The sequence below is a fragment of the Fistularia commersonii genome, chromosome 14, assembly GCF_037954325.1.
Source record: "Fistularia commersonii isolate RoL2024-O1a breed Wild chromosome 14, RoL_Fcom_v1.0, whole genome shotgun sequence".
NCBI classification, from domain to species: domain Eukaryota; kingdom Metazoa; phylum Chordata; class Actinopteri; order Syngnathiformes; family Fistulariidae; genus Fistularia; species Fistularia commersonii.
This window is the reverse complement of record NC_141297.1, coordinates 6,177,852-6,193,790: the sequence shown is the minus strand read 5'-3', so window position 1 is coordinate 6,193,790 and position 15,939 is coordinate 6,177,852. Positions and strand designations below refer to the sequence as shown.

The 15,939-nt window shown below is 42.7% G+C and overlaps 2 protein-coding genes across 5 annotated transcripts in view; one reads left to right on the top strand and one right to left on the bottom strand.

Moving 5' to 3' along the window:
• Nucleotides 1–545: 545 nt before the first annotated feature.
• On the bottom strand, nucleotides 546–3,825 carry slc48a1a (solute carrier family 48 member 1a). The gene is made up of 3 exons (XM_086159703.1): nucleotides 3,547–3,825; nucleotides 2,814–2,981; nucleotides 546–2,177 (listed from the first exon to the last, which is right to left on the bottom strand). Exons 1-3 carry the CDS (start codon nucleotides 3,674–3,676, stop codon nucleotides 2,041–2,043), a joined length of 435 nt encoding a protein of 144 aa, XP_086015829.1. The 5' UTR covers nucleotides 3,677–3,825; the 3' UTR covers nucleotides 546–2,040.
• Nucleotides 3,826–5,354: 1,529 nt separating this feature from the next.
• The window catches only part of rapgef3 (Rap guanine nucleotide exchange factor (GEF) 3), a 35,514-nt gene continuing 24,929 nt past the window's right edge, over nucleotides 5,355–15,939 (top strand). Inside the window, exons 1-3 of one of the 4 annotated variants that reach the window (XM_086159823.1) lie at nucleotides 5,355–5,460; nucleotides 8,343–8,428; nucleotides 9,575–9,657. In XM_086159823.1, the coding sequence (XP_086015949.1) occupies nucleotides 9,598–9,657 (60 nt within the window). In that variant the 5' untranslated portion in view covers nucleotides 5,355–5,460; nucleotides 8,343–8,428; nucleotides 9,575–9,597. Of the gene's footprint in view, nucleotides 5,461–8,265; nucleotides 8,429–9,574; nucleotides 9,658–12,899; nucleotides 13,076–15,939 lie in introns of those variants that run through there. The other 3 variants (XM_086159824.1, XM_086159827.1, XM_086159822.1) reach the window with 3 other exon arrangements.

The window sequence follows — 15,939 nt, the reverse complement described above, 5'->3', positions numbered from 1 at the left end:
GAGAAAGAAAGAATAGCCGATAGGGAGCGCTAATTTTCCGAGACCTGATCTTTAATTTGTGTATTTTAAACCTGTCTGGGTTCCCTCTCAACGTTCTCCGGTTTCCTCCGGATCGGCTGCTTCATTTAAGACTCCCAAATTGTCCGTAGGTGTGAATGACAGAGCGAACTTTCGGGTGTCGCCTTTTGATTGACAGGTAACCCGTCGGGATGAAACCCCGCCTCTCGTCCGAAGACTCAGCCCGGATTGGCTGCCGCCCCGCCACCAACCCCTGCGAGGAGAAGTAATAGAGAATATATGAATTAATGAAATAGACACCATGGAGGGAGTAAGACTCCATTCCTGAAAATTGTGTGAAAAATAGAATAAATATCAGACCTACCCACAGGACCTGAGGGTTTTAACAGCAGGAAGGGTTTCAGCGAAGGTGGGGTACGACTTGTAATCAGTGCCTTTTTCAGAGCCACGCGGCTGGATTGTCTTTAGATAATTAATTGCAAGGGCCGCACCATATTTGTGTGGCAGAGAGACTCTGAGCGCTGAGTGTAATTAATAAATGTATCTTTAATGGATTCAGTTTCAGTACAACCTCATCATCCTCACATTCATTCGCTCATCGACGACAACAACAGAAAAATACAATTTAAAAACGTTTGTGGAAAGGGAGACATATTGGCCACATATTGGCCGGAGCTGTCACATAACACCATTCTCAACTTAAAATGCAGGACATGTATAAATAGTGTTTGTGTAAAAGGGAGAGGACTGGCGTGACACGGTGGTTTGTGTTCAAAATGACGGCATCAATATTACAGACTAAAGTGCAATTTTTTTTCTTTTTTTTTTTGATCAAACACTATATGTGTTTCCTCTCGGAAAGGAATGTAACATCGCATTTAGACAGAAAAAGAGATGATCTGCTTTTAAAAAAAAAATACACAAAGTCCAACGGGCTTCATTTTCACTGTGCAAAAACGACACATAACGAAAATGAGCTCTCAGGAAAACAACTAAAGAGGAAACTTTTTGGAACACCCGTCTCTAAATACCATTCGTTTAGAATGCTTATCATGACATTCTCAGGGGTTTTGTTAAAAAGAATATATTCCCAAACTTCCTCACGAACACTGAGGGGATTGACTCTGCAAACGCCAACACAGAAGGTTTACGGCTGACTGTTGTTGTTGTTTTTCAATTTGCAACAATTTCAAATGTGAAATTTAGTTTCTAAGCTTCCCAGTTTGACACGATCCCTCTGGTGAGACGGGAAGATAAGATGCCATGGCGTTGCGAGTGTGAATAACAGAGCTGTAACCCCGCCTGACACACACTCCCTCAGTTAGCCTGGCATTGTGAATGTTAGCTTATGGAATCGTTAGCGCACCTCCTTCATAAACCATCAGAAACACGCATAGTAACAACTGAAGATCACTCATACGTACATGTAATGACTCATGCTTGCACCATATAATAAAATAATTACATAATATTACAATACCTTAATTTTTCTTTTAAAGCAAATACAAACCCCCGGGTGCAGCAGATGCAGACCCGGGCCGATGTAACAACACTGTAATGCTGACAGTCCACAAATGATAACTTCCTGTTTTTTATGTCTGTAAAAAACAAATGGCAAAGCCGACTAGTTTTAAAACACGCTTGTTTTCTGAACGGCGTTCAGGAAACAAAGAATATACTCTAACTTTTATCTCTTAATGTTTTGTTAGCGATAAAATGCAGAAGCTTTTAAGCAGTTTAGGTCCTGGGAGAATTATGGGTAGTGAGACGTAATCCCGAGACGCGGCTGATTCCAAGTGAGACGAGGGTTTTACAATACAAGTACAGAGTTTGATAGGCAAATGCAGCAACTGCAACTCCATGTGATGAAAGAGACACGACTTTGTGATCTAGATATGTCTGCTTTTCCTCTTCTTTGTTCAAAATAAAAAAAAAAAAAAGAGAGAGACCCTCTGTGACCAGCACTCACTGGCAGCTCAAACCTCTGAAACGTCCATTTCAGTCTGTTAGTCTTGGTGCGGACTAGAAATCGCTGAGGATGCTGATGTCGGCGAACTCCTGGCGGTATCTGTAGGAGTACAAGGCCAGGAGGAAGGACCACTTGAGCGTCATGAAGCTCCACACGCAGGAGAGGTAGAGACTCCTCGGGTCAGTCAGAGCTGAGATGCAGAAAAGAAGCAACGGTTAACACTCAACACAAGAAATCCCCTCTTTGTCCGTAGGATGCAAGGGCTGCAAGGACAAAGTGATGAACGCTTCAGTTTGGCGACGTGAGACTGACAGTTCGACATGCTAATAAAATGAAAACTATAGTCTGAAGGGTTTCACAATTTTTTACCATAAACACTAATCGGTTTGGAAAGAAGTTAATTATTTTTTATGTTTATTAATCTTTCTTCTGTAAGCCACATTTTTGATGAAAATAAAAAATTCTAACCACTGTTTCAAAATTGGAGCGTACATTTACATTTTTTTCCTTTCACATTTTTAAAATAGTTTTCAACTATTTCGATATATGATTTTCTCCCTTCTTTTTTCTAATTTAAGGATTTTTTTCTAACTTAGTTTCCACAGCGGACGCTGTAATTCGCATCGTGTTTTTCATAATTTTCCGATGACGTTTATGCATGCAGGGCGTCCGTGTTACTTCTACATCCCGTGCAAGTTACAAACACTGTACGGTCTCTTCCTTGTGAAAACTGATGTAGAGCAGGTAAAGCAGGTTGAGCTGAGGCTGAGGACTCGGCACGTCTCAGAGCGGAACAACGAGGAACAAAAATAAGTAGGGGAATTACATTGTTTCTGAATGACAGCCAGAGTTAGGAAGGTGACGAGGGCTGTCACGGCCAGGACCGAGAAGAACGTCCCCACGGCGATGAAGAACTTCAGGCCTTTGAGCCAGGTGCGCCAGTAGTCCTGCAGGTACATGATGTGTGTGACCAGGGCCCAGAGCGCCAACACTCCTGTCGAAAAGACAAAACACAGCGGCTCAGGGAGCATTCTCCAGGTGGGCTGCAGGAACACTCACAAGCAAAACAATTGTTTCTACGAACAATCTGGAAGTTCCTGAGGACCCTGACGCTTCCGGTTCTTAGTCCAATTCCCCTTAGGGCTCGGTTTGACAAAATGTAGGGATGTTTGTTGATGGAGAAAAAACAAAAGACGTTTATGCTAATACAAAATTAATGGAAGTGTAATGGCACACGTCTGATCAGTATTCAAAAGAAGGCCTCTGCTGGTGATCACAAGATCTGCCGAGAAATCATAATGTCACATCAATCCATTTGTTTATATTCACATGCAATGCTGAGAAAATGATGACCTAGAAATGATAGAAGACAAAGTAATAAATTCAAACACTTTGAAATTGGGAAGTTTGTTCTGATGCTACAGCTTTCTATGCGCGGCCTTGCGTTGGGACACGACGGACCATGAACATTGCACCATCTTGTGGATGAATTAAGATGAATAGTTTTAAAATATCCCTTTAAAGGTGCTAACAGTTAACACCCGGCCGTGTTTACATACCCGAGAGGCCTCCCATGGCCGCGGTCCAGGGCTGTTTATATGCGATGCTCCACACCAAAAACGCCGAAAGTCCTACCAGGGTGCCGAAGGTAGCATATGCTATGCTAACGTAGATCCGGTTGTTTCCCATGGTTGGAAACACGAGCAGCCGCTTGCGTGATGAGTTCACGGGCAAAGAAGTATTTTTAAGAAAGAGGTCCGTTAAATCCGAGCTACATTAACGGCTTACCGCCGCATTATGTAACTTCATATCCCGAACGCTGGCGACAGGAAAACGGGGGAGAGTTAAGCAAAAAATAAAAAAAACGACAGGTAGAGTCGACGCCTGTCGCTGTTAGCAAAAATATAGATATAATTGGAGATATAAATTAACGTGATAGAAGGCAAAGCGTTCGGTGTCTCGCTGGGACCGAACGGCGCTAGCGGAATGTGGAAGCCGAGCTAGCGAACGTCAACAAAACACCGAAGAGTGTCGAAGCAGGTGGGGAGGACCAAGATGGTTCACGCCGCCACCAACACTCTGATAGGAGTGGGATATTAAAAACATTGTGCTCTTTTCCACCTGCTGTCCATCTGGTGTATGTATGGAAAATGTTTTTTTTTCCCTCCAGACAAAAATGTAATGATAATATTCTCCCGTTTGGGAATTAATCAGTTGTTGCGGTTTATAATAATCGGAGGTGGCGATATGTATCTTGATTTGAAAAAAACTCTTCGTGCTGAGGAAACCCCCCCCTCTTTACCGGTCAAATCGTCACAGCGCCCCCTAGTGGGAAAATGTGGGAATAGCCGTTGCGGAAAATCAAAACAATGGAGCTTTTTCTTTTTTAAAAAGAACATTGGTGTCCCCTTTTTTTCTTTCGTAATGCAAATATGAATATCATGTTGCTTATATCTGAATGGTAGCTTTTTTTTACTGTACACTATTGCAGGATTATTAACATAGGGATACACACACACACACACACACACACACACACACACACACACACACACACACACCCTGTGGCTTTAGGTCAGTTACAGTATGAAATGAGGGTGACTAAATAAGTGGCCGATGGTTTGCGGCAAGAAAATCTACCTGGATTAATTTCCGTCGGCATCAATCTGTGAAAGGAAACCCTGGGTAGGAGTGTATAGGAGGACAATGCAAAGAAAGCCTAGTCCTTTCATTTTGAAAAGCAGATACCACTCTATTTTATTTCACGAGTTAACTCAACTTTTCCTCATTTCATCAATTGCTAGTTTATGAATTTGCTTTTTTAGTTTGCCATTTATCAACTGTTGTTTGGAGGCAGGGCAGTTTGGAGGACTGTACAAATTGCACTCATGACTATGAAGGTCAGGCACATTACAACCACATGATCTCAGATCAATTGGGAGTGAAATCAATTACAAAAAACATGTATTATGTAAAGCGTAATCTGAGTAAAAATAAATCATTCTGCGCATATTTAGCAGTTGGGTAAGAGTATTTACACAGTGTATTTGCCAAAGGGGAAGATTAGAGCACAGCATTTTTTTTTTCCATGCATTCTTTTCTTTATTTGTTTAACTATAAATCAAGCCGATACACGTGATGGGATCTCTGCCTTCCGAACGTCCCCGGCGCCGTTTTTGCCGATGATGTGATAGAACTGAAATGAAAGCAAATTGCCTCACATTTTCTGTGTCCGAACGCCTCAGCGCAGATGCGCCGTGGCCCCCCAGGGGCCTCCGTTGATGACCAATCAGAGACATATAGGAAACTGTCCAGTGACACTGCCCACAGCTCACATACTTTTCCTGGAAATCATCGCCAGGCATTTGAAATGGGCGAAGGCTGAAAAAGGGAACTTCAAATAAAATTTGAAAATATATACATATATAAACAACCGTGGATGGAGGAATCTTCCAAAGAGCAGAGGAGCAGCAGTGAGTTGACGATCATCTATTTTTATATAATTTAAAATGTTTTATCATTGTGGATTGACTAAGTGAAATTGTCATAGTTGCCTTTTGTGACGAAATTGCACAATTTAAATCACAAGTCTTCAAAATGAAATACAGGTATTTTGTAAACAAATTCTTCAAATATCAAATGATACAATTGGTGGATTATCACTATGAAGAGTTTGGAGTAAATATTATATATATGATTGACAGTTGAAGGCCTGAGCAAACCTTTGAGATGGTCAGAAGGTTCTACTAAAACTTTTTTTGATCATATTTAGCATTCTGCCAGAATCCTTGTATGGGGCTGAAAATATGTTTCCACTGCCATTCACTGGCAGCAGAAAGGAGGGGAAAACATGTGTGTGTGTGTGTGTGTGTGTGTGTGTGTGTGTGTATGTGTGTGTGTGTGTGTGTGTGTGTGTGTGTGTGTGTGTGCGTGTGTGTGTGTGAGTGTGTGTGTGCCCCTCGGTTTTCAGGTTAAAATCAGGTCAAGGTTCGTTTTCGGAGCAGAGGTTGGCCTCCTCTACGATAATGTTCTTTCCTGGGCATCTACAGAAATTGCGCCTTGTATGTGTGTTTGTTTGCCTGTATGTATGTGTTTGTGTGTGTGTGTGCGTGTGTGTGTGTGTGTGTGTGTGTGTGTGTGTGTGTGTGTGTGTGTGTGTGTGTGTGTGTGTGTGTGTCACAGGACAAGGACAACAAAGTTATTTGACCAAGCAGCCATTCCATGGGTGTGTCGCCAGGAAATCCCACTCCCATTCCTGGGGGATCCAAATAGAAACACATCCAGACATAAATAATATCGAAAGAGAAAGAGACAGACAGTTATGTAATCTTTGAATCTTACGCACATACTTGCAAAGGCTATAAAAAAGACACTAAACCCTCTCTTAAGCTCTTATCCAATCGCTTCCTTTATTGAAACCACTGTGAATTCTTGGGATTTAAGTATAAAATTAATTTAACAGCCAGACTGACTTTTGCAGCACGTTGCAGTGTACCAAGTAGCCGCTAGAGGGCAGTATTTGTTTATGGCAAGTTAATACATTTGTTCAAAATGAAGACAGTAAATTATTAGCTCAAATTAATGGAGACATTGAATATTTAAGGTGATTACATTAATTGATTTTGTTTGAAGTCAACTTCAGATACCAGTGGCTCAGCATTTCCGACATCAATTGAGTATTTTCACTCCAAAGTAGAATTGTAACAAATTAAGCTGGGCATATTCAAATATTTTGTTTGAATATTCAAACATCGTAAAAAGAAAGAAATCAACTCAAATTCCAGCTAAAAATTATATATTTATGTGAAAATTATGGAATAATAGCAGTACGTTTAATCTAATCATATTGTAGTGAGTTGTGAATGTTGGGGTTTATGTTGACGCTTGTGTGATTTTGGGGTTGCTGGGAATTTTGTGGGTGTAGTTTGGGGTGCAAGGAATTCTGTTTTTTTTTAACCTGGAATTGAGCGGGAAAAATTAGTTGTATTGAGTCTTGTGTGGCTATTGCTTATTATACTGATGTTTTACTGTCAACCAGTGGTTTTCCCTGACTAAAACGTAACAGTATTTTTGGTACCCTTATCAGCGATGTTGATAACTTCCAATCAAATCTTTTAAACAAAAACTAGACAAATACAATCTGTCTTCAATTTAAGAAAATTACATGTGTGTGTGTGTAAGGGGGTGTATGGAGGGGGGGGTCATTGAACCTAGAAATCCACTTGCATATTTCACCATCAATGGCAGGAAGCCTTAGCATACACACACACACACACACACACACACGCAGGAACTGGGTGTTTCACCAACGCCAACAGGCTAAACGATAGCAACATGCTAACGAAGCCGCTTCCACCACAGAAGGTGGAGCCATAACAGGAAGGAGAAACAGGAAACAGGAGTGGGAGTGAAAACCGTGAATCTGACCGAGACCAGCTGACATCTATACTTTGCTAGATCATGCGGCACAATACGGCGGCGAACCTGATTGGTCGGAAATGTTGACCGCGACGCCGACAGGAGAACTCAATGGCCGGGACGGGAAGTGAGAGCAAGAGGGGGAGCAAGTTTCGAAAATAAAACAGGAAATAACTTCCAGTCAAACAGGAAAACTCAGAATATAAAAAGAATAACATTTATAAAAGAAACACAATTGTCTTTTCTTGACAGTTATATCATTTTTTTTTTTTTGTCAAATGACCATAATAGCCGTACCTTACGTTTTCTGGCGGCGCCTGTGTGACGTACCCTCAGCGTAGCCATGCAATCTGAAATAAAAGTAAAGATATTTATAGTAAAACTCCATAACTATGCCATGTCCCAAAAATGTTGAAAATGCAGATTGGCGTTTTTATTGCAAATTATGATCATATTCATACCCGTATTTCTCTATCACTTCTACAGTGTGAATACGTGAACATATATGCTAGGTGTGACGGTGCACACAAGGAATATATATATATATATGGTTGTTACAGCGCGAGGCCGAGGCCAGAGCTTCTTTTTACAGTGAGAAATGAGCCCAGAGTGAGTAAACATGTGACAGGAGCAGAAAAACACGCCACCCTTATTCCAGTGTTCCATCAACCCCCGGAAACAGTTACTCTATTTTCAGTGATGCGCCGCCGAGCAGACAATCACTTTGTCGGATACTATCAAGCACACTGTAGCAGTGTTTTCATATCTGAAGAACAATCGTGTTTACATTCCCTCGGGAGGTCATAAGAAGCAAAACTGGATTCCTTTGCCGTGAAGCGCCGTAGTGTCTCCGGGACGTTCGGAGGGGACGGCGGAGCGGAGCCGGAACCAGCTCACAAATAAAATTAAAAAAACAGAGCATTTTGTCTTTTGACAGGAGAGGATTGCGCCTTTCTTTAGGAAATAAAAAAGTGGCTCGGAGGGACCGGAGTGCCCTCGTGATTCCACGGAGCTCTGGGCTCGGTAAGTCACTTGCGTTTTCTTCCCTTGGGGAGGGTTCGGCGGCGAAGGCCACGCGGCACGAGTCTGCGTTCACACTCGTTTCTCTGGACAAGCGCGCTTGTTTTGAAGCAGGGGACGTTTTTTTGGACGCGTCACACACTTTCCCCCCGTCGTGTGTGTGTGTGTGTGTGTGTGTCCCGGGGGAGGGAGAGGGGCACGTCTGCGTTTTTCTTGCAACCCAGAGCCGAGAGGTCAGGACAGGAAGGGCAGCCAGGCGCGGGAACAATGGCGGGGAGTCTTACATCACATTTCAGGCCCCTGAGAAACAGCTGACCTGCTGCGGCCGGAGGTGGAGGTGGACGGGACGCAGCTGGGTTTCATCATGTGCGCGCGCGCGCACACACACACACACACACGCATACACACACACAAAGGGAGCATTTTAAACTTTTTTTTTTTTTTTTTTAATACATAAAGTTGTCTTGTTTTCCTGCAACATTTAGAAACAAACAGAATATTTTTAAGAATATAGTTTACTAATTTCCCCAAAACAGTTCACGTTCATTCCTGTTGACCTGTCAGGAATTAACTGACTTTTCGGTAGGGTTTTTTTTGCAAAAACTTAACATAATGTCAAGTTATTATAATATATTGTGATGATTGTGATTATGATTGTGATAATTATAATGGTTGTTACTATTATTATCATAGCATTGCTATTATTATTTTGACAATTATCAAAATAATAACAGCTTATTCTTCTCATTATTATTATGATTATTATTATTAGTAGTAGTAGTAGTAATAAGACTAGTATTAATTATTATTATTCATGGTAGTAATAGTAGTAATTATTATTACTATCATTATTAATTAATCCATTTATTTATTCCTGGTAGTATTCTAATTATGTCATTGCTGGTAACCAAACAGAGTAAGAGGTTAACTAAGTGTGTGCGTGTGTGTGTGTGTGAGAGTGCTTATTCATTTTCTTATATTTTCTATGCAGCATACGTGACTAAAAATCCTATCAATCTTGAGTTTCGAAATGTTGTATAAATCCGTGTCCTTGAATGCTTCATCTCTCTCCCCTTCCACTTTTTATCAAACGCCGCCCCACACGTGCGGCCAGATGTTGACCCAATTTCTCTTTGTGTTTTGCAACAGAGAGCTGAAGATCCACCTGTTCGATGGAGAGATTCAAATACATCTATTCCACGTCGAGATCTTCTTCGTCGAAGAGCCGAGAGGTAGGTTGACGAGGGGGAGGCGGATAAATGCACATTTTAACACAGACACAGAGGATAATGTGGAGATGGCTATGAGGGATTGCAGGCTCATTGGTGTTAGACTGATAAACCTCCGAACTTGCAAACTTGGGTAATGTGACCGGTGTCAAGGACTGCAGATGGACTAAAAAAAAAAAACACAGATGCCTGGTGCTGGTCTCCATCCCACCCTTCCATATCCATGCCGTCCAGACCCGGCTGTTCTGTTGGCGGCAGCTGCGCGGCCCTGATAAGTGCAGGACGGCCCTGAACCGCCCGGCGGGGCAGGCAAACACCCCGCCGCCTCCGAGTCAGCCCTGACGCACACTCGGCTGTCGGTTGAACGACCGGAGAAGCTTCTCCATGTGCCTCGACGGCCCCTCGTGTTCCTCGGAGGCCCCGGAGGCGTGGATTTATTTTCAGTAGAAAAGAGCTCATTTAGATGAAATGAGCGATCCCATTTTTGCTCATTTCTGAGTTTCACAACAGCTCACACCCACACCTCACACCCCGGGATGATGTGGGATATAGCTTCTCCTATAAGGACTGGGACACAACAATATCAACTATAATGATAATGATAATAATAATAACGCTAATGATAATAATATCAATAATATCTATTATCTTATAAACATATAATTAGACACAATAACTACTATTATGATGGTGATGATAAATCATGAGAATAATGATAACATAAAATAATGACAATTATGATGGTAATTACAATAAAAATAGTATTAAATAATGATAATATTATAGTATTAATAGTAGTAATAATCATTATAAAATCTAACAAAAAATAATAATGAAATACACTATTATCATGATGGTGATGATAAACGTGAGAATAATAATAACATAAAATAATGATAATGATGATAGTAATTATTATAAAAATAATATAAAATAATGATAATATTATATTATTATAGTCGTAATAATGATAATAAAATCTAACAAATAATAATAATAGTAATAATCCCAGTGACACTAAGTGCAGGATAAATGGTAGAAAGTGAATGTATGAGTGAATTAATGAACGATAACAACAACAATAAAATATACAATATTTTTATAAATACAATATAATAATACTAATAATACTAATATACCACTAATAATAATAATAATTATAATAACAATGGTGATATTGACGCAATCACTCTTTCACAGAAAACATCAATGAGAACAAAGTAGCTTAAGAAAACATAATGTCTGTCTAATTTTTCAGTTTTTCTCGGATTTTCTGACTATCGGTCGGAACTTCTCTCAAATTCATTCGACACTCGTTCAGGTTTTCAGGCGATCGTTGAATAATGTCGGTTAGATAATAATTTTTTGTTCATTTATTTATTCATTTTATTGTAAGAGCTCCTCTTATTCCTTTGGAGAATTTCACCCTCTGGTTTGTTGCCTGTGCAGGGTAGATAATAGCGATGTTCACCTTGTGTATTTGTGGCGCCGGCCCCTAGGGGCATCGGTGAGCCGACAGAACAGCGGATGCGTCTAAAATTAAAAGCTTCATACTTTTGAGTTTCTCTCTCGGCGGGTCCGAAGTCCAGTTCCATAAAAAGAGAAAACCAGACCCTCCCGCCTTCCAATAATAATCTGCCAAGACTTTCCAAGTGTCTGTGCTCCAAACAGCCCAAAACAGCATTTTTGTTTCACGGCAATAAACCATCACCATGACAACAGCGACGGATGAACACGCAGAGGCTTCGGAGTTCATTGTCGGTGATGTCCGACGCCAACATCGGCGTTAGCTCGCCAGTAGGTGGCGCCGTGAGGATCCGGGACTCGGCGTCCAATCACGTGTGACCTGACCAGGAAGGCTCACAGTCTTTGCATGTACTTTAACTGCATAGAACTCAGTACCTTGGTACTACATGTATGCAGTAATACTTACAAATATTGTGTTTTGCTGGTACGTTCGCTGGATCCAAATTTTCCATCGAGAACATTTACTGCGCTGAATAGAGGACTCTTTTGTTTGCCTGCTTTTTGCGGCGGATCCCTCCGTATCGCTCGGTGGAGCCGACGCGACTATAAAACATATCACTTCCTGTTCCAAGTCACGAACCGCATCCTGTACGGCGAAACTAAAAAGCGCCGCTTTGCTTTGAGAGGACCCTTTGTGTTCCCCGGACCCTTTTAAGCTCCTGATGGGAAGGGTTTTTTTTTCGACCCCTGTGAAGAAAGCATAGCAACGGCTAAAAATAAATACTTTCACTTCGGCCGATTTTGAGACGTTGGGGTCCGACGACAGCCTCGGGACCGAAGTCTTCGGTTTGTGACTCGGTGGGTGTCATTCATTCGGGGCTTCGGTCGGGTTCAGAGAAACACTGGGATTTGAGGCGTGCAATTGATGATATTTTCAAGAAAGTGGCATTTATCCGAACAACGCAAAGCTGCCGCGCATCGTTGAGAAAAAAAGAAACACATGGTGGACTAGGATGGCCTTTTCAGGACCTCCAAAAAACAAAAGAAGGAAAAAAAGGGCGTCTTAGAGGTGTGGTCCTACTGTTGGGCACAGACCCAATCGATAAATAATTCTAGAGGGGAGACTTCTTTATCAGTATAGTACTAGTAACTGAAAAAAAAAACACTCCCCATAAAAAAAGAAAAGAAATGAATGTGTGTATGTATATGGTTTTTAGATGCTATTTGGTAGAGTGGTGATTCTGATAACGACTACTGGTACTTTGGATCTTCGGTTATTAAATTGCAATTTTTGTAAGTCGCTTTGGATAAAAGCATCTGCTAAATGACTAATGTAATGTAAAAAAAAGTGGCTATAACTGAAGCAATATTTCTATTATGATAAAATGACATTATCGTTGTAATTACTGTGTTATTACAGGCGTTATTACATGTTATTACCGTCTTTAATGCGGTTTGCTGCTGTTAAACTATGACAATAGTGTAATCTTTAAAACGTGGTTATTTATCGATCCGGGTGAAGACCGCATCGACGGCAGGTTTAATAAATCAAACGCCATTAGTTGGAGGAAGGGGAGGAGGAAGAGGAGGAGGAGGAGGAGTGGAAGAGGGGAGGGGGGTTGGCCGGCGTACGAGTACGCGCACACGCAGCCAAGTGCGGTGTGGAGGGATGTTCTTGCACGACTGAGGCGGAGGACGGAGTTACAAATCTGCAGGCGTCGCGGGCGGAGCGGGGGGGGGGGAACCGTGCGGGGCTCGGATGCGGGAACGAGCGGCCCGACGCGGGACGGACGGAATGCGGAGCCGCGCCGGCGAGTGACGGCGGGGGGCGGGAGGAGGAGGAGGAGGAGGTGCGGGTCCCCGGACGAACATGCATCTGTTCCGGACCCACAACTACCAGGTGTTCCCGGACCGCGGGCCCGTGGAGACCCCGAGTATTCGGGGCATCAGCTGGGTAGGTCCCCCCCCCCCCCCTCCCTCCACCTCCCGGACACACACCAGTATTTTTATTACTATTTCATTTTTTTTTTTCATTTATTTCAAAAGTGCAACTTCTCTGTTCGTGTATTAAAAAAAAAAACACGCGTGAATCGATCCACGTTTGCAGAAGAGCGCGGGTTCTAGAGGGTTCTGGAGGGAACCGACGCACAGGGAAGGATGAACATGAGTTTAACAAGGTCACACTTTCATCTCCCAGCTTTTTCCATTGAGTGCATGTGTGTGTGTGTGTGTGTGTGTGTTTGTTAGTGTGTGTGTGAAGGTGAGGGTGGGGGAGCACAGGAAGGTAACCAAGCACAAAGTTTTTAATAAGCTCCCGGTTATAAATAGTGTATTGTTTATTGTTCGCCTTTAACCAACCCTCCGCAACTCCTCCTCCGCCTCCGCCTCGGGGTCGCAGGAAGTCACCGAACTTCTAAATGTACTTGACTTTTTAAATCCCACGGGAGGTGAAAGGCGGCCGGCGGGTGGGTGTGGGGTTGGGTGGGGACGGGGTCCCGGTCCCTCCCCGCGATCCTTCTCGGTCACGTTACGTAACCAAGCTGGGTATTTTCTCAAAAGTCACAGGAGCGGTCCAACCCTCCCGGGTTGGGGGGGGGAGTTACTGTTTGTTCGTGTTATCTGACGTGCAGTAAATCGCACGGGAACACTGGACGCCATGGGAGAAGTCGCCCACTCCCACTCCCACTCGCCTCCTCCCCCCCCACTCCACCCACCCTACTCGCCGTCTCCCCCTTTAAAATGCGATTTATGCAGAGGTGTCAAAGTTCAACGCGACAAGCGTGGGCCCGACACACGACGGGGGAAAATCGTTGCTCGGCGGCACTTTTCTTCCATTATTTTTTTTTTTATTATCAGCATTTAGGGTTGGGCTGGAGATTGTTTTCTTTTTTTCAACCGCCTCCGTCCCGTAAGGTCCTCCAACAGGACGTTGCTAGTCAATATTTTCTTTTGGGAGGCGGTGAGCTGAGCAGTTTTTTAAGGTGCGTTTAAGAACCGAGGAAAAAGCCAGAGCTTCCTGGGTCGCCTCCCGAAACCCGGCTTGCTGTTTTAGAAGACGATGGTATTAGTAAAATGTTACTGATAAAATAAATTTAAAAATAAATATAAATAAATGAATAAATGGATAAATAAATAAATAAATAAATAAATAAATAAATAAATAAATAAATAAATAAATAAGAAAAATAAAAATTAAAAACAATTTTTTTTTGGTGCTTTCGCCTCACAGCAAAAAGGTCTCTGGTTCGATTCCCACCGGAGGGATTTCTGTGTGGGGTCCCCATGTTCTCCCCCTGTCCCGGCGGGGATCCTCGAGGTTCTCCGGTTTCCTCCCACTGTCCAAAAAAATGCAGAGGGTTGATTGGAGACAGACCCTAAAATGTTTCTATATGACATCATGAATGAGAGCGCTAATAGGTGCATGTATCCATATGACTCGGGAATGAATGAGTGAATAATCGTCCGTCTCTGTGATCGAGATGACGCGTAAATGAAAATATACCTCCATATGGCGTGGGAATGAGAGGGTTGTATGTCTATATATGACATCTCTGAATTAGAGAGCTAATGGTTGTGTGTCTCCACATGACTTTTGAATGAGGAAATGGATGTATGTCCCTATAAGATGTGTGAATGAGTGAAAGGCTCTTATAAGTCTTATAAGTCACATGAATGAGTGAGTGAATAGTTGAATGCCATTTAGACATAATGACTGTGAGAGCTCGTGGTTGCGTCTTTATCTGAGTTGTGAATGAGTGAATGGTTGAATGTCTCTATATGACATAATGAATGAGTGAGTGAACGGCCGGTCGTGTGAATAAGGCGTGTTAACGAGAGGCTGAATGATTGTGATTCTCTATATGTCCTGTGAATGAATGGTTATATGTCTCTAAATGACATAATCAATGACAGGGTGAATGGTTGCGTCTATATGGCTTGTGAATGAGTGAGTGACCGATTGTATGTGTGAATATGCGTTAATGAGAGGGTGAATGGTCGACCTCGCCTCTCTGGGGATGGGCAAGGATGAGCTCCGGCACCCCCTGCGACCCCGAGTCCAGGATAAGTGGGTGTAGAAAATGAATGAATGAATGAATGAATTCATTCATGCATTTTCACACACACACAACCCAATGATTGACACATCCAATTACCATGAACTGATATGGTCACCTGATCACCCAATCAATATCTTGAATTCACTGGTAAGTCTGGATCGGTTTGGCGTCGAAGTTCATCAATCAATCAATCAATCAATTGATAAACAGCAGATGGTCATCAGTGAAAAATGTTTATCAATACATTGGTATCAGTTAATCTGATACCAATCTCGGCGAGCCTCTCCCTCGACCGTCTGAAACGCCAGGATGCCTCGGGCCCAGCACGGAGGACGGCGTGAAAAGCCGTAGGAGGGGATTTCTTTTGTTTTTTTTTTATTTTTGGGGACGGAGGCGTGCGTTGCCACGACGCCACCGTCGCTAACAGAACCGGGCTGATTCACCATCCTCTTCAGATTTGGTCCGAACCACGCGGAGACCCCGTCGCCAATGAGCCGAAGACGAAGGGAGGGGACGCCTCGTCTGCAAGACGTTTAAGGACACGTGCATATCTGAGGTTAATCTCAGGATCTTCGACTCGCGGTCTCCCGGCCCTGTTTAGTAATAAACATGAAACAAACCTGTAATAGTGGCTATTACACACCAAAAGACGTCGCGTTGAAGCTTATTAACTAAGCTGCAACGCCCACATGGGGTTTTCCCCTTTTATGGGATCTGGGGGGAAAAACAGGATCCGGGTAATGACTTTTTAAATGACCCG

Coding starts and splice junctions, on each gene's coding strand:
- slc48a1a (XM_086159703.1), bottom strand. CDS start 3,676: ATGGGAAACAACCGGATCTACGTTAGCATAGCATATGCTACCTTCGGC. Junction 2,982..3,546: donor GGCCATGGGAGGCCTCTCGG/GTATGTAAACAC, acceptor TCTTTTCGACAG/GAGTGTTGGCGCTCTGGGCC. Junction 2,178..2,813: donor GGCTGTCATTCAGAAACAAT/GTAATTCCCCTA, acceptor TCTGCATCTCAG/CTCTGACTGACCCGAGGAGT.